We start from the raw sequence: 24427 nt of genomic DNA on the forward strand, positions 1-24427 counted from the left end.
CAATATATATACTTGCAGTGTGTAAATTGTACATATTACATATTGTTATGAAGGAGTCTTTTACTACATTATATATATACTTGCAGTGCGTATATTGTACATATTACATATTGTTACGAAGGAGTCTGTTACTACATTATATTATACTTGCAGTGTGTATATTGTACATAGGGCTGGGCGATATGGCCTTTTTTTAATATCTCGATATTTTTAGGCCATGTCACGATACACGATATATATCTTGTTATTTTGCCTTAGCCTTGAATGAACACTTGATGCATATAATCACAGCAGTATGATGATTCTATGTGACTGCATTAAAACGTTAATACATGCTCATTTTAAACGTTCATGCAGAGAGGGAAATCACAACTAAGTAAATTGACCAAAACGGTATTTATTAAACAGTTATTAAGAAGTGGCACAAACATTCATGTCATTTCAAAACAGAAAGTGCAAGATTGTCAGAGACATTTTAAAACAAGCTATTAGTGCAGTTTGGTGCATGATGTCACTAAGATGACATATCAAAACAACACTAAATTAAAGTGCACTTTTTGTACAGAACGCCACTACAATAGTTTAAAACTAATAAAGTGCACTTTTGTGCATGATGTCACACAAGATATTTCAATAACTGTCAAATAAAAATGAGCTGCATAATAGGAAATCAAATTGCTATGTGGTAGGTTCCTGCGGACGTAGTCTCCATCTGTTGTTTACAATTTTTTCATACGGTGTTGATCTGGAAATGGTTGCCTCTGCATTTTGTTGGTGTGGCACTGAACGGAGATGTTGACATGCGGAGTAAGCACTCTTCATTCTCTAGCGGGTGACTTTTCAAATGATGCTACATATTAGCAGTAATGCTACTTTTTGTAGCAACGCTTTTGCCGCATACTTGACAAATTACGGTTGTCTGTTCGACATATTCCCACTTGAAGCCAAACCACCGCCAGACGATGGACCCCCTGCTGTTTTTCTTGGGAATTAATTTTTCCTTCATTTGTTACCAGATTTGCACCTTCTTTCTCCCGTATTACCACTCGCACCACAGCTAACGTTACCCATGCTGCTACCTCTCTGCTCCGAGAGGGCGTATACGTATGTGACGTATGTAAGAAGGAGAGTCTAGAAAGAGGGAGAAAAGCCTGTAGTTTAATGCCTGCAGCTAAAAGCAACTGCATGAGAACGTATACTCGAATGTCACGATAGTCATTTTCTATATCGCACAGAGACAAACCCGCGATATATCGAGTACATCGCCCAGCCCTAATTGTACATATTACATATTGTTATGAAGGTGTCTGTTACAACATTATATATATATACTTGCAGTGTGTATATTGTAAATATTACATATTGTTATGAAGGTGTCTGTTACTACATTATTTCTATACTTGCAGTGTGTATATTTTACATATTACATATTGTATATATACTGTATACTTGCAGTGTGTTGCTTGCAGAATGATACCAAGTATCCTTAAATTAGAGGAACTGATTCTCTTGACGGCATAGTTACTGCCTTTGGACTTAGTCGGGTCAGAAGTGGGTCGCAGTCTTGCAGGATTTAGATCCAGAAAGCACACAAGTGCCCCGGGAAAATAGCACTGCACTGTCTCCTTCATTTGTAGCCAGCTCAGGCGAGTACTTTCACGCAAGTCGGCGCCAAAAAGAATAATTTTTAGAGCGGGGCTTTTTTCCACTTCATTGACTTCATGCCGTATCACATTTGCTGGTTCCGCTTCAACACGCTTCCACGTTTGTCGCTCTTCCTGCTGGCCGGGCAGCTGGTCTGGACCGTGGAACAACCGGGTCTCGGCTGAGAGAACAGTCTTAAAAGTTTGGGGATTATGAATATTTGTTTGACAGAGTTCTAAGAACACAGTTTTGGGATTAATCTTCATAAAGACAAGCTAGCAAGGAGGGCAGCCACATTGCTTATACACGCTATGCCAGGGGTGCCCAAAGTTGAGTCCGGGGGCCGGAGTCCTTTGATTTGGCCCGCCAAAGGGTGGCTTCCCAAATGTAATAAATATTCAGACTGACCTTTTAAGCTGCCGAGTGGGCCCTGATCCAATATTGATATCACATATCTGTCCAATATAAGCATCCAAACTTTGCAACGTTAGTTTTACTACAACCAGTCCTTGATTGTGCAAATCTGGACAGACAGTTAACATCTAAATGTCCTCCATTAAGCACACAAAGTTGCTCTTCTAGTTCAGTCAAGTCATTTGCTAGTCTGTTGGCTATTAGAAGCTACACAACAGCTAAGCACACAATAGCACACAAGATAGACATCTTGTTCGTAATAAGTGTTATTTTAATTGAACAATATTGCAGCCTAAAACATTTGTCAGTATAAACAAGTAAATATGGTTGCATATTACTTACACATACAAAGTCTCCAAGGCACAGGCGTATTAGAAAGTATCCAGTAACAAATGTGTCCGCATCATTCCATGTACTGTCGTGAGCTTAACTGCATTAATTTTTGTGATAAGTAGGTGTCGCTAAAAAACATTTAAAACTACACTTCAACTTAAAGACAGCGTACGTCCATTCCAGAGGGTTAGCAATAAATAGGTTAGTGTTTTTCATACCTTCCATTGTTCTCTGTTTGAATAATTTCATTGGATCTTTCCACACTACAAAATCATACAAGTAATTGTGATTTATGCTGGTATAGGATCGGATCAATATTGATAAATCTTAAGTGGAAAAAGTTCAGAACACCTTTAACGCTCGCATAATTGTTGTTAGCTTGTTCGCTAAGCTAACTAGTTTGCTAACTAGTTGCCATCTGTCATTGTTATCGGTACCGAATATAGGAACTTTTGGGGTATTTGTCTTTCACGCTTAAAAATGCTGTCTTTAGCCCTTGAAGGCAAACAGTTTGGGCATCCCTTGGTCTGTGTAATTGTTTAGGCCAGGGGTAGTGTTGTAACGATACCAATATATTGGTATCGGTACCGGTACTAAAATTATTTCGGTACTTTTCTAAATAAAGGGTACCACAAAAAAATTGCATTATTTGCTTGATTTTAACAAAAAATCTTAGGGTACATTAAACATATGTTTCTTATTGCAGTTAAGTCCTTAAATAAAATAGTGAACATACTAGACATCTTGTCTTTCAGTAGTAAGTAAACAAACAAAGGCTCCTAATTAGTCTGCTGACTTATGCAGTAACATATTGTGTCATTTATATTCTATTATTTTGTCAACATTATTAAGGACAAGTGGTAGAAAATTAATTATTAGTCTATTTGTTCATTTACTGTTATTATCTGCTTACTTTCTCTTTTAACATGTTCTGTCTACACTTCTGTTAAAATGCAATAATCACTTATTCTTCTGTTGTGCAATACATTAGTTTTGGATGATACCACACATTTGGGTATCTATCTGATACCAAAATGTTACAGATCATACATTGGTCATATTCAAAGCCCTCATGTGTCCAGGGACATATTTCCTGAGTTTATAAACATAACATACATTTAAAAAAAACAAAAGAAGATGTGATGCCAAAAAATATTGACATAATCATAGTATTATCGACTAGATACGTGCCTGTACTAGATATCATTACACTGGATTTTAGGTGTAGATCCACCCATGGCATTTGTTTACATTTTGATGCCGTGAGTTACGGTGTGTAGTGAAGCATGTTTAGCTATTCCTTGTCCTGCAGGGATGATACTTGTAAGAAACTCACTTTATTTGTTGCCATGGAGGCGAGGATTAGTGATTTAGAAGTAGCTAAAACACTGCCGACGGCGGATGGACTTTAGCCGCTAGTTAGCTAGCCATGTCTTAAAGCACCTCTTCCTGAGGGCGTTTCAGTGTTATAACTTCACCTTTATCTTTACTTTTTAAGCCAAAATGCATCAATTCTCCCTTTTCTGTCTACACACTGTCTGCTTGTAAGTACTCTGTGTGTGTGCACAGCCGAACATGCTCCTCTGCTCCTAAAACCAGCAATGTCACAACGCGACTTCGAAGCGGGCGCGGGGGTGTGCGGGACCGATACGTTTCAGAGACGGTATCGTACCGAAAATTATTCATTAGTATCGCGGTACTATACTAATACCGGTATACCGTATAACCCTAGAGAGGGGTGTCAAACTAATTTTAGATTGGGGGCCACATGGAGAATAATCACGGCATGATAACTTACAAATAAAGACAACTTCAGATTGTTTTTATTTGTTTAAAAATAGAACAAAAACATTCTGAAAATGTACAAATCATAATGTTGTTGGTTTTTTTTTTTACACTTACATGTTGCGGTTAATAGTATTCTGTCTTTATTTGTCGTTATTTATACTTTCTGAATAAATGATGTGATAATGTTCATTGTGTTGATTTTCAATCTATCAAGATACAAAAAATATATCAAAATCAAATTACAGGATGTTATTTATGTAGTTTGCTCATTTTCCTCAACGGTGCACTAACATCATGTGTTTTTTTTTTTTTTTTACATATGTAGCATCATCTACAAAGATACAAATAATTGCTTTTGCGACATCTAGTGGACACATTTAGAACAGCAGTTTCTTTCATTCCAAAATTTCAGCTCATTTTTATATTTAGCTCATCCCGTGTTTGACGTTTGACTCACCTGGTTTAGGACCTCAACCAGTACCACATGATCATGTGCTTTTGTAAATATTGTTTTCTTTCATTTAAATACATCGGTTATAAAACAGGACGTGTAACACAACCTACACCCCCTTGAAAAAGTACAAATTGCTTGATTCCTTCTGGCAGCGCAAAGGCAGCACGGAACACTTCTCTCTTCACTCGACACAGACGTCGTAAAGTCGTCAAAGGTTACATGTATGCATCCATATGCAGCGCCAACATTTGGGGACCAGACTGAGGTGATAAAAGAACGGTGAAAATATGATACATCGACTAGTGGACGCATCGAACAAAGTGATGTTTCACTTTTTCGTCTCATTGCACATAAATGTGGTGCCTTCAAAAGACCTTGATTCAAAAATAAAAACGCAGGTATGACTACTTTTTAAAAACAGAGTAGGCTTAACCCGCAGTAGACACACAAATAATTATGCTAATGGTGTATTACGCAAGAGTCAAACTCAAGACCCGTGGGCGAAATCTGGCGCGATTAGCAATGATTTGCTAATCCTTTTCAACTTATATTCAATTGAATAGACTGCATAGACAAGATACTTAATGTTTAAACTGGAAAACTTGTTCTTTTTTTGCAAATAATCATTAACTTTGAATTTAATGGCAGCAACACCATTGGCGCATGGCCATTTTCACCACTGTGTTACATGGCCTTTCCTTTTAACAACACTTAGTAAACGTTTGGGAACTGAGGAGACCAACAACGTCCACAGTTTCCAAAAACAATTTTAAATGTGGACTTGTCAAAACCACAGAACACTTTTCCACTTTGCATCAGTCCATCTTAGCTGAGCTCGGGCCAAATGAAGCCAGCGGCGTTTCTGGGTGTTGTTGATAAATGGCTTTGGCTTTGCATAGTAGAGTTTTAACTTGCAGTTACAGATGTAACGACAAACTGTAGTTACTGACAGTGGTTTTCTGAAGTGTTCCTGAGCCCATGTAGTGATATCCTTTACACACTGATGTTGCTTTTTGATGCAGTATCGCCTGAGGATCGAAGGTCTGTAATATCATCGCTTACGTGCAGTGATTTCTCCAGATTCTCTGAAACTTTTTCTTTTCTTTCTTTCTTTCTTTTAGTTTATTTCGAACACGAACACATTTACATCATAATACATCACACAATTTCATATCATTTTGATGATATTACAGACCGTAGATGGTGAAATCCCTAAATTGCTTGCAATAGCTCGTTGAGAAAGGTTGTTCTTAAGCTGTTGGGCAATTTGCTGACGCATTTGTTCACAAAGTGGTGACCTTCGCCCCGCTCTTATTTGTGAATGGCTGAGCATATCATGGAATCTGCTTTTATACCCAATCATGGCACCCACCTGTTCCCAATTAACATGTTCACCTGTGGGATGTTCCAAATAAGTGTTTGATGCGCATTCCTCAACTTTCTCAGTCTTGTTTGCCACTTGTGCCAGGAATCAAATTCCAAATGAGCTAATATTTGCAAAAAATAACAAAGTTTTCCAGTTCGAACATAAAATGTCTTGTCTTTACAGTCTATTCAATTGAATATAGGTTGCAAATCATTGTATTCTGTTTTTATTTACCATTTACACAACGTGCCAACTTCAGTGGTTTTGGGGTTTGTATTATAATGGTTATTATCATCCCCTAATGATAATCTAACATGAATCTCTACCTTACACTATGAAGTAAAAGGAAACGTGACATGTTTCTAATCATATTTAAGTTATGACGGCACCAAATAAAGCACTTTGTCATCTGCCTTTTGCAATTTAACGACAACAATCACTTTATTCCTGATCTGTCCTGAACTCTGGTCATGCAGCAACCTACTGTTAGATCCATGTTCTTATTGTATCTGAGTTTGTGTATTTGATTGTTTTTTTATGATGTCTGATGTTGGTGCTGTCTGACTTTGATGTTTTTATCTCATCAGGTCTGGACTACTGTAATGCACTTGACACTGGAATAAGTCCAAATGCACGGTCACGCTTACAGTTAGTCCAGAACTCTGCGGCACGACTTTTAACGGGAACCAAAAAAGACAGCACGTCACCCCGATTCTCTCTTCTCTGTATCGGCTTCCTGTTTGTTTTAAGAATTTATTTTAAAATGTTTGTTTTTAAAGCTTTGAATGGACTGGCCCCAAAGTACATCCAAATGTATGGTCTGAAGGCCTGTTCCAACTTGTGGGGCCTAAAACCAGGGGAGACAGGGCCTTCTCTGTTGTTGCCCCTAAACTTTGGAATATTCTGCTCCCTCATGTCAGAATTATGTTTTAAGTCTCGTCTTGAAACCCACTTTTATTCTCTGGCTTTTAAGTCTTGTGGTCCTCTGTCTTGTATTGTTTTATTCTATTATATTGATTTTTTTTATTCTATTTTGTTGTTGTCTTTTATTATTTTATTATATTATTATTATTATTTGTTTGTTTGTTTATTGTTTACTTGTTTCATTTCAAATGCTTGTAATTTGATTAATTTTATTGTTTTTTTTATGTGCAGCACTCTGTAGACCAGGGGTCACCAACCTTTTTGAAACCAAGGGCTACTTCTTGGGTACTGATTAATGCGAAGGGCTACCAGTTAGATACACACTTAAATAAATTGCCAGAAGTAGCCAATTTGCTCAATTTACCTTTAACTCTGTTATTATTAATAATTAATGATATTTATCTTTGTGGAAACACTGATCATCTTAATGATTTCTCACAATAAATATATATAGAAACAGATAAATATCAATATGCAACACTTTATTTTTATATTTTCTCTAAGTGCACATTTTTCAAATTGAACATTTTCAAATGATCACTTCTAAGACAGTCTTGTGAAATCACAATATCCCATTTTAACTAGCTAGCCAATAATATTTTTTAACAAATCATGAATTACTTTGCACCATGTTTGTACAAATAATAACTCATGTAAAATACAAAAGTAAACTTTCAAATTTTTAAATCATGTCACACTTTGAACTGGACACCAAATCTGTTATCTGTTTCTTTGTCAGTTAGTGGGAAGCCTGGCATTGCATGCTGTTAACTAGTGTGTTGTACTCTGGTGTGTAACTTGACACTGCAACTCTGAGTGAGTCTTGCAGATGTGCATCAGTGAGGCGTGTTCTGTGTTTGTTCTTGATGAAGTTCATGTCAGAAAAGCCTGATTCACAAAGATAAGATTTGTCCTCATTGTTTGAGGAACCTTCTTAATCTTTTGGACATATTTTCACAGCAATCTGGCCTTAAGCTTAATTATGATAAATGTAAAATGTTAAGGATCGGAAATCTAAAGGGAACGTCCTTTCGAATGGAATGCAAAGTGCCTGTTTTGTGGACAGATGGACCAGTTAACATACTTGGTGTTGTTGTCCCAGAAAATCTGGAAGATCTAGGCTCAGTAAATTATGATAATCGACTAAGAAAGCTGGACAAAATTATGCAAATATGGAAAGGGAAATCCCTAACCTTGTATGGTAAAATGTCTATTGCCAACTTGTTAATTATTCCTCAATTTATTTATTTGTTTTTGTCATTACCAGCTCCATCACAAAACTTTTTTAAGATTTATGAGCGGAGGGTCTTCGATTTTGTCTGGAACGGCAAACCAGAAAAGATTAAAAGAAAGGTTTTGTACAAAGAGTATGAATATGGGGGCCTGAAACTTCTCAACCTTGAAGCTATGTGTCTGTCTTTAAAAGCATCAATTGTTCCAAAGATGTATTTAAACATTGAGTGGTACACAAATGTCCTGTTGGACAAAAAACATGTACTGTATCAAAAGAAATGGTATCCTTTTTTACAAGTGATCCCCGCCCAGAGAGTCTGCTGGGAAACATGGCGGGGTTCATAAAGGAAACAATCCACACATAGTGGTGTTTTCAATTTTATGTGCCAGAAAAAAGAGACGATATTTTGCAGCAGTTAATATGGATGAACTCTAATATTGTAATAGATGGAAAGCCTTTCTTTTGGAAAAATATGTTTGAAAGAGGAATCATTTTTGTCAATGATATTATCAATGAGAATGGTAAAATTATGAAGTATGATGAATTTAGAGCTACCGTATTTCCTTGAATAGCCGCAGGGGCGTTAATTAATTTAAAACCTCCTGTCACACCTGCGTTTACCGGAAACCGGCGGGATGGCCGTGCATGCGGTAATTATTTTAAAACCTCTTCTCACTCCGGCGTTTACCAAAAGGAATCCATAAAATTTAGGCGTGCGCTTTGAGTGTGATGTAAGCATACCATCATGAAAAGCACATTTAATTAACAAAAACGTTATTATGGTCTTACCTGTACTTATAAATGGAGTCCATTTGCAGCTCCTTCTGACCAAAAGCATCGATAACTTGTTTATAGAAGTCTTCCTTATTTTCTTTCTTCAGTTTTAAAAGTCTCTGTTTCGATGGAGATATTCCTTTAATTATTACCTCCTGCTTCGATTGAAAGTCCAGTTTAGAAAACTGTTTTATTTTAGATACCTGTATGTGATCCTCCAAGTTAGAAGTTCAGGCAGAGGGAAAAAATAAATCTCTTGCTGCGTGTGTTCACTTCTCCTGCAGTACAGGAAGTCGCAAGAAGGATCACTAGCGCGGCAGCGCCCTCTACCACCAGGAGGCGGGAGTGATTTAATGACTTATACAGTATTTCACACACGCAGCTACGGTATATTAATAAAACATAGCTGCTTACTGTTCTCTTTAGCATACTGTACCGGTATTCAATAGCTTGAACCTTAAATCCTACTGAAAAGCTCTTTATCTTTTTTCCTTTGTGCGATAGTAAACTACTGAAATCAGCTTCCTCCATTTTGAAAAGGAGGACAGATGCGTCACTCGTGACGTAACGAATTTGACCCGGTGGAAGTTCTAGCCATATGCTAAATATTTTGCGAAACGAGTTTGACCCGGCGAAAATTATAGACATGCGATAATAAAATTAATATTTTGCGAAACGAATTTGATCCAGCTTCAATAATAAACCGGCGATAAGGCCAAGCATGCGTTAATTATTTTGAGAAACGAGTTTGACCCGGCAGTAATTCTAGATGTGCGAATACTATATTCCCTGCGCCAATTCAAGGAAATACGGTATGTATGGTGATGCTTGCTCAAGCTTTTCATTTTATCAACTAACTGGAGTAATTGGGAAAAGATGGAAACAAATAATTAATGATGGAACTACTAAATTATTAGTTTGTAAACCTCTAAAAAGAAATTCTAGTTGGCAAAAAGGAACTAAAATAAATAGAAAAATTTATAATTTTTATTTAATAAAGAAATCTTTGAAGGCTGCCTCATACAACACAAATGGAAAATGGGAGGACTTTTTTGACTGCCCGTTGCCATGGGATGCCATATTCAAACTAATCTATAAAACCACTATCGATGTGCAAAATCGTTATTTTCAAATTAAAATTATTTATAACTTCTTACCCACAGGGAAAATGTTAAAATTATGGAATATGACAGAGTCAGATGATTGCCGATTTTGTTGTCAGGAGCCTGAATCCACCCTGCATTTGTTTTGGTATTGTCATATTGTGTCTTTGTTTTGGGTGGAAGTTGAAAAAATGTGTTTAAGGATTGGTTTGTTTATGAAGCTTAATGTGGTTTCTGTTATTTTAGGAGAGTTCATTGACAATCATGATTTGTTCAATTTAATTATAGTACTCAGTAAAATGTTTCTTTTTAAGGCCAAAAACAGATATTCACTTAGTATTACTTTCTTTAAAACATTTATTCAGTATTTTCTAACTTTAGAAAGTTACATGGTTGAAAACGATAATGATGCCAAAAAACATTAAAAAAAAGATGAGAAGTCCTCAAAGGCTTATTTTGAAAGTATAATTATGTTTATAGATTATATGATATCTGTTGTTGTGTTCCCTAATTTGAGTGACCTGGACATAATCTGGACTGTACATAAATGCTTATTTTGAAAATGTAATTTTGTTTATAAATTATATGCAATCTGTTGTGTTCCCTAATTTTTTTCTGTGTACATGAATGAAGGTGTGTGTTGCTGAGTCCGACTTGGACATTATCTGGACTGGGCCTGGTTTAAAAAACCCTTTAAACAAATCTAATTTCATTGACAACCTGGTCTGTTGAAGATAAGGCCCTTTTTTTCAAAATAAAATAAAATAAGATAAATAAATCAAAAACATTTTCTTGGATAAAAAAGAAAGTAAAACAATATAAAAATAATTACATAAAAAATAGTAATTAATGCAAATGTTAGTGGACCAGCAGCCTATACAATCATGTGTGCTTCAGGGACTGTGTCCCTTGCAGATGTGTTGTCTATGTTGTGGGAACCAGAATATTGGTAGCAGAGAGAAATAACCTCTTTTGTGTGAGTGGGTGTGGATGAGTGTGCATGGGGGAGGTTGTTTGGGTTGATGCACTGATTGAAAGTGTATCTTGTGTTTTTTCTATGTAGATTTAATTAAAAAAAATAAAAAAAAAATTGATTTTTTTGTTTGTTTTTTTTTTAAATTGTTTTTTTTTTTTTTTTTTAGAACAGGCCCGCGGGCGACTCATCTGGTCCTTACGGGCGACCTGGTGCCCGCGGGCCCCGCGTTGGTGACCGATGCTGTAGACAGTTGTGTTGTTAATAGTGCAATATGGATAAAGGGGATTGTATTATGTACATGTGTGCTTTTTCTTACCGTCTTTTTGTATGTACCATCAATCTGGCACTTTTACATTATTATCTGTTTATGTGCATTGTTCCATGTGACAAATACACATACTTAATACAATAAAGTCTGGCTACTTTATATTAAGTTTGTTGGCATTTTGTAAAAAAAAATAAAAAATTAACAACTTTTAACAGTATGTTAAATAAAGTTAGTAAGGTTTTTACATGTGTTACAATTTCAAACAAATTAAGTCAAGAATGTATTTTTAAGTCAATGTAAATATACTATAGTGGGTGCTGTTTAGTATTTTAATGTTGTTAATATAAATTATAAATTCTCTCCTGTCAGAGAGAGTTTCAATTCCCACCTCCGGAAGAACTTTGAACATGTCACGAGGGAGGTGCTGGACATTGAGTCCGAATGGACCATGTTCCGCGCCTCTACTGTCGAGGCGGCTGATTGGAGCTGTGGCCGCAAGGTAGTTGGTGCCTGTCGTGGCGGTAATCCTAGAACCCGTTGGTGGACACCGGCGGTGAGGGATGCCGTCAAGCTGAAGAAGGAGTCCTATCGGGTTCTTTTGACTCATAGGACTCCTGAGGCAGCGGACAGGTACCGACAGGCCAAGCGTTGTGCGGCTTCTGCGGTCGCGGAGGCAAAAACTCGGACATGGGAGGAGTTCGGGGAAGCCATGGAAAACGACTTCCGGACGGCTTCGAAGCGATTCTGGACCACCATCCGCCGCCTCAGGAAGGGGAAGCAGTGCACTATCAACACCGTGTATGGTGAGGATGGTGTTCTGCTGACCTCGACTGCGGATGTTGTGGATCGGTGGAGGGAATACTTCGAAGACCTCCTCAATCCCACCAACACGTCTTCCTATGAGGAAGCAGTGCCTGGGGAATCTGTGGTGGGCTCTCCTATTTCTGGGGCTGCGGTTGCTGAGGTAGTTAAAAAGCTCCTCGGTGGCAAGGCCCCGGGGGTGGATGAGATCCGCCCGGAGTTCCTTAAGGCTCTGGATGCTGTGGGGCTGTCTTGGTTGACAAGACTCTGCAGCATCGCGTGGACATCGGGGGCGGTACCTCTGGATTGGCAGACCAGGGTGGTGGTTCCTCTCTTTAAGAAGGGGAACCGGAGGGTGTGTTCTAACTATCGTGGGATCACACTCCTCAGCCTTCCCGGTAAGGTCTATTCAGGTGTGTTGGAGAGGAGGCTACGCCGGATAGTCGAACCTCGGATTCAGGAGGAACAGTGTGGTTTCCGTCCTGGTCGTGGAACTGTGGACCAGCTCTATACTCTCTGCAGGGTCCTTGAGGGTGCATGGGAGTTTGCCCAACCAGTCTACATGTGTTTTGTGGACTTGGAGAAGGCATTCGACCGTGTCCCTCGGGAAGTCCTGTGGGGAGTGCTCAGAGAGCATGGGGTATCGGACTGTCTGATTGTGGCGGTCCGCTCCCTGTATGATCAGTGCCAGAGTTTGGTCCGCATTGCCGGCAGTAAGTCGGACACGTTTCCAGTGAGGGTTGGACTCCGCCAAGGCTGCCCTTTGTCCCCGATTCTGTTCATAACTTTTATGGACAGAATTTCTAGGCGCAGTCAAGGCGTTGAGGGGATCTGGTTTGGTGGCTGCAGGATTAGGTCTCTGCTTTTTGCAGATGATGTGGTCCTGATGGCTTCATCTGGCCAGGATCTTCAGCTCTCGCTGGATCGGTTCGCAGCTGAGTGTGAAGCGACTGGGATGAGAATCAGCACCTCCAAGTCCGAATCCATGGTTCTTGCCCGGAAAAGGGTGGAGTGCCATATCCGGGTTGCGGAGGAGACCCTGCCCTAAGTGGAGGAGTTCAAGTACCTCGGAGTCTTGTTCACGAGTGAGGGAAGAGTGGATCGTGAGATCGACAGGCGGATCGGTGCGGCGTCTTCAGTAATGCGGACGCTGTATCGATCCGTTGTGGTGAAGAAGGAGCTGAGCCGGAAGGCAAAGCTCTCAATTTACCGGTTGATCTACGTTCCCATCCTCACCTATGGTCACGAGCTTTGGGTTATGACCGAAAGGACAAGATCACGGGTACAAGCGGCCGAAATGAGTTTCCTCCGCCGGGTGGCGGGGCTCTCCCTTAGAGATAGGGTGAGAAGCTCTGTCATCCGGGGGGAGCTCAAAGTAAAGCCGCTGCTCCTCCACATCGAGAGGAGCCAGATGAGGTGGTTCGGGCATCTGGTCAGGATGCCACCCGAACGCCTCCCTAGGGAGGTGTTTAGGGCACGTCCGACCGGTAGGAGGCCACGGGGAAGACCCAGGACACGTTGGGAAGACTATGTCTCCCGGCTGGCCTGGGAACGCCTCGGGATCCCCGGGAGGAGCTGGACGAAGTGGCTGGGGAGAGGGAAGTCTGGGCTTCCCTGCTTAAGCTGCTGCCCCCGCGACCCGACCTCGGATAAGCGGAAGAGGATGGATGGATGGATGGATGTTGTTAATAATAAAACACCGTTATTTCCAGTCTTTTTTCCTACGCTTTGAACCCAGCGACTTATTTAACATTCAATCAATCAATCAATCAATCAATCAATGTTTATTTATATAGCCCTAAATCACAAGTGTCTCAAAGGGCTGTACAAGCCACAACGACATCCTTGGTACAGAGCCCACATACGGGCAAGGAAAACTCACCCCAGTGGGACGTCGATGTGAATGACTATAAGAACATTGCGGCTAATTTATGGATTTTTATTCCCAACAATGTTTTGTGTTCAACACAAGCAGAGACAAAGAAAAGGTGTGTCATTGTTTGTGCTACGGCGGCACCTTTTGGACAAGTTCGCCCACTGCAGGTGCTGCGGGTTGAAAACGTACTTCCTGTTTCTTGCCTTGAACCAAAAGTATAACCGTCAACAGCGTTTCTGCTCGAAAGGATTCGTCATTCTTCAGTCCGAGCAACATTTGTAAGTTTTACAATATAAATAAATCAAATCTTACTTATTAAACCGTCCCATGTGTGATGTCTGTAGGAGTGTTTTCATGTTCACATTCACATTCAAAGCTTCTTTGGTGTTAGCACTGGGGGGAATGTACACTGCTGTGAAGATCACAGCACTAAATTCCCTGGGTAAATAAAATGGCCTGCATTTTATAGTTAATAGTTCAACATCAGGAGAGCAGTGATGTGAGATTATCTTCCCATTATTGCACCAGTTATTGTTGACGTATACGCAAACACCACCCCCTCGGGATTTACCAGTGAGAGATTTGCTCCTGTCCGACCGAAACATAGTTAGCCCCTCGATGCTAACTGCCTCGTCCGGAACGGTAGGTTTCAACCACGTTTCTGTTAGAAATATGGCGCAACAGTCTCTCATCTCGCGTCTTGCATATAAATCCAGTTTCAAGCAGTCCAGTTTGTTCTCCAGGGAGCGGACGTTTGAAAGCAGCATGGAAGGAAGCGGCGTTCTGTGGGGATTAGCCTTTAGCTTTGTTGTTAGCCCCGCTCGGCATCCCCGCTTCTGCTTCCGATCACACCGCTTACGTGTCTTCCTTTGACGGTCCCCGCTGGTACTTGACGCCGCTGCGTCAAAGGCCACTGGATGTAGCCGGCGAAGTATTCCCATGCTAGCGAGGAGGTCCAACGTACACGCATCTTTCAGTCCAAAACGGCCCGATCTATCCACATCCAGAATTGTCTGGCGGTCGTATGTGACCACGGAGTGTCCACGCTGTAAGCCAGCCATGAAATTTGAATAATTGTCCCGTATTTTTGCCCAAATTGTTCTATACTACCATGAGCGTCTGCAAGCCGCAGCCCGTCAGGGCGCCGCCATCTTTACAGTATATAATAATATATATATATATACATATATATATATATATATAATAATGTAATGAAGCCAGCGTCATTAGCATGAGCTAATACGCTAACCTGTTTACGAGTGTCTGTGTTAGTATTAATAACTTACAATGGCACTCTTTTTGTGTTGTTTCAGTTTTGTAAATTGACCAAAACGTCACCGTGGAGTTATTGAGTCGGTTTAGCTGATTGGAGAGCTAGCCGGGAGCAGACCCTTCCTCTTATTAAGTCTGTTTAGCTGACTGGAGAGCTAGCTTCCGCAGTTAGAGGGTCAATGATGATGACTTCCGTTTTGCTTGATCGGCCGTTTTACTGCCGTGTTATAGACACTGTTTGGAAACAATTCCGGTATGTAAATAAACATTTACAAAATCTTTCGTGACGGTAAACACCTGCAGGTTATGTGGTTTAAACAGGTAAAAAAAATGTGTTTTCAAAAATGTGTTGCGTGTGGCTTATTTAGCTCTACAGTCCGGAAAGCAAGGTAAGTACTATTAAGGACTAAAATAGGGGCCACAAACAAACACATAAAGCCCAGGGCTAGCATACTCACGTTAAGTATGATGGATCGCAGGTGCTTCTGGGCCAAAGTGCTCGCCATTTCCTGTGAGCAGGAAAGACAGAAGGCAAATCAGGAAAGATGGCAAGGACAATGTGTTTACATGCAGAGTGTGGAGACCTTAGACAAACACGGAGCGGAGCGTGAGGCTGGAATGAGATGCTGATGTGTACTCACAGTCAGGTGCTGCTCCAGCGGGTTGTAGTACTCCTCCTACAGGTTCAAAGGAGGAGGAGGTGCAGCGATGGAATGGAGAAGTGCACACATTGAGCATGAAACAGAGGATTGCATCACTGGCACAGCATGCATACAGACAGGTGACGACACAGAATCAATGCAAAAAGCACATTTATCAAGTCCGGATGAGATTCTGTATCATATTAGAGTTGATGCAATTCCAATCATTGCTGAAGCTGAATTTAAAGGCTGAATTAATGCAGAAATAATTTACAAAAAAGTTTCAATAAACAGTAGGAATGGTTTGAAAATTGAACCTTAAAGATCAGAAACTGTACTGAAACGTACTATCCATCCATTTTCTACCGCTTGTCCCTTTTGGGGTCGCTGGAGCCTATCTCAGCTGCATTCGGTAGGCGGGGTACACCCTGGAAAAGTCGCCACCTCATCACAGGGCCACTGAAACGTACTATGAATATAGAAATGATAAATGTATGTCGTAATAGTTCGAATTTACTCAAATATGTAAAGCTGCCAAAAAAAAAAGAAAGATTTATTCATCTGGTCCCAAATCCAGACTACTTGGATAATGGCATGAGTGTTATCCTCTTGGCCAAACAAGCTAGTTGGTAAAGTGATGTCCAAAATTGGTTGTTAAAGGGAGCGATTCAACCATTGAAGATGACATTAGGGTTGTACGGTATACGGGTACTAGTATAGTATTGCGGTACTAATAAATCAAAAACGGTACTATACTCTGTTTGAAAAGTACTGGTTCCCAACGGGCATGACGGTGCGTCGTCGTCAAGTCGTGACATTGCTGGTTTTAAGTACAAAGGAGCATGTTCGGCAGCGCGCACACACAGAGTACTTACATGCAGACACAGTGTGTAGACAGACAAGGGAGAATGGATGCATTTTGGCTTAAAAAGTAAAGATAAAGGTGAAGTTATAACACTGAAACGCATTCAGAAAGAGGTGCTTTAAGACATGGCTAGCTAGCTAGCAGCTAACGTCCATTCGCAGTCGGCAGTGTTTTAGCTACTTCTAAATCACTAATCCTGGCCTCCATGGCGACAAATAAAGTAAGTTTCTTACAAGTATCATTATCATTGCAGGACAAGGAATAGCTAAACATGCTTCACTACACACCGTAGGAGGATACAATAGCTCACCGCTAGTGCTCCTGAAGGTAAAGAAATGCCATGGGTGGATCTACACCTGACATCCACTGTAATGATACCAAGTACAAGAACGTATCCGTAATATCGCTAAAATTCGTTCCATTTTGTCCACAAGCGACGCTGAGATCATTATTCATGCGTTCGTTACGTCTCGTCTCGATTACTGTAACGTATTATTTTTGGGTCTCCCTATGTCTAGCATTAAAAGATTACAGTTGGTACAAAATGCGGCTGCTAGACTTTTGACAAGAACAAGAAAGTTTGATCATATTACGCCTATACTGGCTCACCTGCACTGGCTTCCTGTGCACTTAAGATGCGACTTTAAGGTTTTACTACTTAAGTATAAAATACTACACGGTCTAGCTCCAGCCTATCTTGCTGACTGTATTGTACCATATGTCCCGGCAAGAAATCTGCGTTCAAAGAACTCCGGCTTATCGGTGATTCCCAGAGCCCAAAAAAAGTCTGCGGGCTATAGAGCGTTTTCTGTTCGGGCTCCAGTACTATGGAATGCCCTCCCGGTAAAAGTTAGAGATGCTACCTCAGTAGAAGCATTTAAGTCCCATCTTAAAACTCATTTGTATACTCTAGCCTTTAAATAGACCCCCCTTTTTTTTAGACCAGTTGATCTGCCGTTTTTTTTTCTCCTTTGCCCCCTCGCCGGGTTATTCCGGTTCCGGTGACCATGGATGAGATGCTGGCTGTCCAGAGTTGGGACCCGGGGTGGACCACTCGCCTGTGCATCGGTTGGGGACGTCTCTGCGCTACTGACCTGTCTCCGCTCGAGATGGTCTCCTGCTGGCCCCACTATGGACTGGACTCTCACTGTTATGTGGATCCACTAGGGACTGTACTTAGAGGGGGGGTTACCCACATATGCGGTCCCCTCCAAGGTTTCTCATAGTCATTCACATCGACGTCCCTTGTGTGGACTCTGTGCCGAGGATGTCGTTGTGGCTTGTGCAGCCCTTTGAGACTTTTGTGATTTAGGGCTATATAAATAAACATTGATTGATTGATTGATTGATCTAGTCGATACTACTATGATTACATCAATATTTTTTATCTTTACAAAATATTTTTTCCTTTTTAAAAAAAAATTCCTAGTATGTTTATAAAGTCAGGAAATATGTCCCTGACACATGAGGACTTTGAATATGACCAATGTATGATCCTGTAACTACTTGGTATCGGATCGATACCTACATTTGTGGTATCATCTAAAACTAATGTAAAGTATCAAACAACAGAAGAATAAGTGATTATTACATTTTAACAGAAGTGTAGATAGAACATGTTAAAACAGAAAATAGCCAGATATGAACAGTAAATGAACAAGTAGATTAATAATACATTTTTAAAGCTTTTCCTTCATTATTTTGACAAAATAATAGAATATAAATGACACAATATGTTACTGCATACTTCAGCAGACTAATTAGGAGCCTTTGTTTGTTTACTTACTACTAAAAGACAAATTGTCTAGTATGTTCACTATTTTATTTAAGTTCATCCCACTTCCAGTTGAAGTGGGATGCAGAGGATTTGTGGCGTCGTCTACCATCAGACTGCTGAGGGAACTCGGCAGCCACGGTCAGGCCCTGCGGAGGACCATCAGAGCAGTCTCAGAGGCAGCCGAAAGAAGCAGCCAGTGGATTTGGCTCAAGCGGAAGGACCCCAGTTGGGCCCCAAAAACAGCAGTATAACAGGGTGAATTTCAGGAACAGTTGAGCACGGGACACAAGCTGAGGACTGATCATCCTTCGGCGGGCCACCTTTGTGGAGGGTGTATAGTGTTTGAAGGCCGAAACACCCAATGATGCAAGGGCACACTACTGAAGATGTGTCGCTTGTCCAATTGTCCTGGAATTTAACCCTGACCAAGTCTCATATACAACTCACAAGAACACCCCACCCCCCACACCCCCACGTTGTCTGTCAACCACTCTCAACAACAAGGACATCTCGAGTGAGTACTCTCCACATTTGGCACAAGGGACTGTTCAACATCTCGTCCTGTGTTTTTTGATTCTGATCGTCTGGACACGTCCAGTGACGGCTGTGAAAGGACAGCTGACAACATGGGAAAGTCCATGTGACAGCTTGGAGAGACAGCTGACAGGAGGGAACAGACCCCACTGGGGCTGTCATGGGCTAGCTCCCCATGATGGCAGTCCCCAACGCTGATTCAGCTAATTGGAGACACCCGCAAAATGCTACGAAAAGTAAACAAAGGAAAATACCCCTAGAGCCTGCGAGAGCGGGGGCGCAAGATGGCTCATTGGCTGACAACACGGTTACTGACCTAGGAACGGAAATCACTATGAACAAGGAGAGCACAACACACGAGACAGCAACAACAGCAGTGGGACACAAGCTTCAGGTGTGCATCTGTGGTTGGAACAAAGTAACATCAACAACGGGCTTAAAGATCCATCAAGGGAGGAAAAGGTGCCTGAGAGAGCAGAGACAAGGGCCTCGCATTGATCAATACTTGTTACGAAGTAATCAGTCAAGTCAGTCGAGTGAAGCACAGCGACGGGACACAAACCAAAGTTCGCAGAGCATCAGCACCCCTGTATCTGAAGAAGGTAATACAAGCACAGACATGCTGGTGGAGGAGCCCGCACAACCACAAAGACCTCCAATGGAGAGAAAGATCAAAGGGCACAAACCTGGTGTAAAGTGGCCCAAATCTGTTGACAAGAAAGAATGGGAGACAATCAACAGGGACCTTACAGAAATCCTGGAGCAACAAACAGGCACAGCAGAGGGAAAGATCGAAAGGATGGGCGACATAATTTACAACTACGGACAAGAACGTTTTGGAGTGAGCAAAGGGAGAAGTGGAAAGAATCTACCACCGCCAGCTAAATCCAGGAGGCAGCAGGAGATCGACAGGCTTATCAGAGAGAGGAGGCAGATAAGAAAGCTATGGAAAAAAGCAGACGACGCTGAGAGGGAAGGTCTCATGCTACTCCAAGCAGACATCAAGAGCCGGCTAGCAACCTTGCGGAGAGCGGAAAACTTGAGGAAGCTTCGCAAGAAGAAAGAACACACAAGAACTCGTTTCTATAAAGACCCCTTCAAGTTTGTCAAAGACCTCTTCACAAAGGAAAAAAGCGGAACTTTGAAAACATCAAAGCAGGAACTGGAGCAACACCTGGAAAAGATTCACCACGACTCAAAAAGGCAGGAGCATATAGTCATCCCACCTGAAATCCCGCCAATTCAACCACCTGTATTCAACCTGGACACTAGCCCTCCGAAATGGAAAGAAGTAGAGAACACAGTCCGACGAGCAAGAGCAGCATCGGCTCCGGGACCTAACGGAGTACCATATAAGCTCTACAAGAACGCACCGGATGTACTACGCTTTCTATGGAAACTCATGAGGGTAGTGTGGCAGAAGCAAGGAATACCCAAGGCTTGGCGAAGGGCTGGTGGTGTGCTAATACCTAAAGAAAAGGATGCATCGGAAATCAGCCAGTTCAGACCAATCTGTCTTCTCAATGTTGAGGGGAAAATCTTTTTCAGCGTGGTGTCTCAGAGGCTGTCCACATACCTGGTAAAGAACAAATACATTGATACATCTGTACAGAAAGCTGGAATTCCAGGATTCTCTGGCTGCCTAGAACATACAAGCATGATCTGGCATCAGATCCAAGCAGCCAAGAAGGATAAGAGAGATCTTCATGTAACCTTCCTCGACCTGGCCAATGCATTTGGCTCAGTTCCCCATGAACTTCTCTGGGAATCTTTTAGCTTTTTCCTTGTACCAGAACCCATCACCACACTGGTCAAGAACTACTTCCAAGACCTGCAGCTGTGCTTCACAACAGCCAACTTTACTACAACATGGCAGCGCTTGGAAGTAGGCATCATGGCAGGCTGCACAGTTTCACCCCTGATTTTCACAATGGCCATGGAAGTCATCATGAGGGCCTCAAGGTGGGTGGTGGGTGGTGAACGAACCAGGGCTGGGCTCCGTCTTCCACCTATCAGGGCTTACATGGACGACATGACAACACTAACCACTACTGCAGCATGCACTAAGCGTCTACTTGGAAAGCTGCAGGAGAACATCGAGTGGGCCCGAATGAAATTCAAGCCTAGTAAATCTCGAAGCATCTCCATAATCAAGGGGGTGCTGAGAGATACAAGGTTCTACATCGGCAAAGACCCTATTCCAACGGTGTCTGAGCAGCCTGTCAAAAGCCTGGGCAGATGGTACAATGCAAGCCTCAAGGACAAACAACAAATAGAACAACTAAGGCAAGAGATCGCGAAGAGCCTGAATAACATAGACAAGACTCTACTGCCAGGGAAACTGAAGCTTTGGTGCCTACAATTTGGACTCCTCCCCCGGACAATGTGGCCACTCACTGTGTATGAAGTTCCAGTAACCACTGTGGAGAAGATGGAGCGAACCATCACTTCATATGCAAAAAAGTGGCTTGGCATTCCACAATGTCTAAGTAACATCGGCCTCTACGGCAAAGGGATCCTGGAGCTACCTCTCACTAGTCTAACTGAGGAATACAAGTGTTCTAAAGTTAGACTCCAGATGACACTGAAGGACTCCAGAGACAAGACCATTAGTACTGTTGCACCGCCCCTAGTAACTGGGCGGAAGTGGACACCATCCGATGCGGTGCAGCAAGCTACAGCAGCCCTGAGGCACAGAGACATCGTGGGAAAGGTCCAACAGGGAAGAGGAGGCTTTGGCCTGACTGCAAGAGAACCATCCTGGAAAAATGCTACAACATCAGAGCGGAGGACGCTGGTGGTGGAGGAGGTGCGTCGCCAGGAGGAGGTCTTAAGGAGTGCGAAGGCTGTCTCTCTCGCCAAACAGGGGCAATGGATGCAGTGGGAAGGAGTGGAGAGGAGAAAGATAAGCTGGAAGGAGCTATGGCAGATGGAAGCAAGTAAAATCAGCTTTATCATCAGAGCAACGTATGATGTGCTCCCATCACCAAAGAATCTCCATCAGTGGTATGGCGAGGATCCAATCTGTGCCCTCTGCCCAACTCCAGCAACCCTCAGACACATCATGACAGGATGTAAGACGAGCCTAACGCAGGGGAGATACACCTGGCGACACAACCAGGTCCTCAAGAGCTTGGCATCAGCCCTGGAGAGTATGCGTGGTGCCGTCAACTCCTTGCCACCAAGAGTATCCAATCCCATGAAGACAACAATGTTTGTCCGAGAGGGCGGGAAAACACCCAAACAGCTTTCCACCAAACCAGAAGCAGGACACCTATACAGGGCCCGCGACTGGAAGATGCTGGCAGACATCGGCAAACAACTGGTTTTCCCACCTGAGATTGCTTCTACCAACCTCAGGCCAGACTTGGTGCTCTGGTCCCCTTCGGTGAAGACTGCTTACGTCATAGAGCTCACAGTCCCATGGGAGAACTCTGTGGAGGAGGCCTATGAACGTAAGAAGCTGCGCTACTCAGAGCTAGCAGAAGAAGCGAGGCAGCGTGGCTGGAACACCAAAGTCTATCCAGTTGAAGTGGGATGCAGAGGATTTGTGGCGTCGTCTACCATCAGACTGCTGAGGGAACTCGGCAGCCACGGTCAGGCCCTGCGGAGGACCATCAGAGCAGTCTCAGAGGCAGCCGAAAGAAGCAGCCAGTGGATTTGGCTCAAGCGGAAGGACCCCAGTTGGGCCCCAAAAACAGCAGTATAACAGGGTGAATTTCAGGAACAGTTGAGCACGGGACACAAGCTGAGGACTGATCATCCTTCGGCGGGCCACCTTTGTGGAGGGTGTATAGTGTTTGAAGGCCGAAACACCCAATGATGCAAGGGCACACTACTGAAGATGTGTCGCTTGTCCAATTGTCCTGGAATTTAACCCTGACCAAGTCTCATATACAACTCACAAGAACACCCCACCCCCCACACCCCCACGTTGTCTGTCAACCACTCTCAACAACAAGGACATCTCGAGTGAGTACTCTCCACATTTGGCACAAGGGACTGTTCAACATCTCGTCCTGTGTTTTTTGATTCTAAGGACTCAATCCCGGGCCCGGGGTCTTTCTGTGTGGAGTTTGCATGTTCTCCCCGTGACTGCGTGGGTTCCCTCCGGCTTCCTCCCACCTCCAAAGACATGCACCTGGGGAAAGTTTGATTGGCAACACTAAATTGGCCCTAGTGTGTGAATGTGAGTGTGAATGTTGTCTGTCTATCTGTGTTGGCCCTGTAATGAGGTGGCGATTTGTCCAGGGTGTATGCCACCTTCCGCCCGAATGCAGCTGAGATAGGCCACAGCACCCTCAGCGACCCCGAAAGGGACAAGCGGTAGAAAATGGATGGATGGGATGGAACTAAATTGTTCTTCGATTGCAATAATAAACATATGTTTAATGTACTGTAAGATTTCTTGTTAAAATAAAGCTAGTAATGCCATTGTTTGTGGTACCCTTTATTTAGAAAAGTATCGAAATACATTTTGGTACCGGTACCAAAATATTGGTATTGGGACCACCTTACTACCCAGAATTCAATGCTGCAACAGTGCTATGTTTTCAGATAATTTGGGGGCTAAAGCATTTTTTTTTTACAATTAGATATGTTACCTAATTCCATGAAACATTTACTTGCAAACAAGCTAACATTTAAGGGGAAAAATAAGTTAAAACCATAACTAATATTACTAGGGGAATTATAGACATCCGTGGCTTAATGGTGACACTAAGTTTGAATCTGTAAGTCCTTCAGTATTAAATATTGTACATGTTGATGGAGGATTCTAAATGTTATCCATTACAACAGTGGTCCCAAACCTTTTCGTAGCTGCGGACCGGTCAACGCTTGAAAATTTGTCCCACGGACCGTTTTTGGTTTTTTTTGTCATAAAGAAATACAATCATGTGTGTTTTTTATGTTGATTTAATAAAAAATTAATAAAATTAAAAACTTTTTTTTTTTTTTAATTTCTTGTGCGGCCCGGTGGTTGGGGACCACTGCATTACAAGACACGTTCAATGGCTAAGAGAAGTGTCTCATTTACTATGTCACTCAGGCACAATACACAACCATTAAATTAAAGTTTGGAGAACTTATTTAATAATATATATGTAGTGAATATGAACAATAAAAGTTATTATTTGTTGTATTATAAAGAACACTGCCACTGTGTACTTTAATGCAACAGGTCAAAATGACATCTTTCCCACAATGCAATTCTGCAACCATCAGTCCGAATGGTGGGTGAAGTACCAATTATATTTTCTAATATAATGGATAATCCTTTAAAAAGCTGGGAATATTTCCACTTTAATAGACAGATAGCTTCATAGTCCTGAGTAAGACAAACATTTTATTGGTGGATCACTTGAAATTGTTTGGAAAAGAC

General features: G+C 41.9%; 1 protein-coding gene across 9 annotated transcripts in view; it reads right to left on the reverse strand.

The window, feature by feature from the left end:
* LOC133655071 (engulfment and cell motility protein 2) overlaps positions 1–24427 on the reverse strand; it is a 164193-nt gene that overhangs the window by 43647 nt on the left and 96119 nt on the right. For 6 of the 9 annotated variants that reach the window (XM_062054994.1, XM_062054987.1, XM_062055000.1 and 3 more), the window contains 2 exons: positions 15869–15904; positions 15686–15736 (listed from right to left, as the gene is read on the reverse strand). In XM_062054994.1, coding sequence (XP_061910978.1) covers positions 15686–15736; positions 15869–15904 — 87 coding nt within the window. Of the gene's footprint in view, positions 1–15685; positions 15737–15868; positions 15905–24427 lie in introns of those variants that run through there. The other 3 variants (XM_062055014.1, XM_062055013.1, XM_062055019.1) reach the window with 2 other exon arrangements.

This window comes from Entelurus aequoreus, linkage group LG01, assembly GCF_033978785.1.
Source record: "Entelurus aequoreus isolate RoL-2023_Sb linkage group LG01, RoL_Eaeq_v1.1, whole genome shotgun sequence".
Lineage (NCBI taxonomy): Eukaryota > Metazoa > Chordata > Actinopteri > Syngnathiformes > Syngnathidae > Entelurus > Entelurus aequoreus.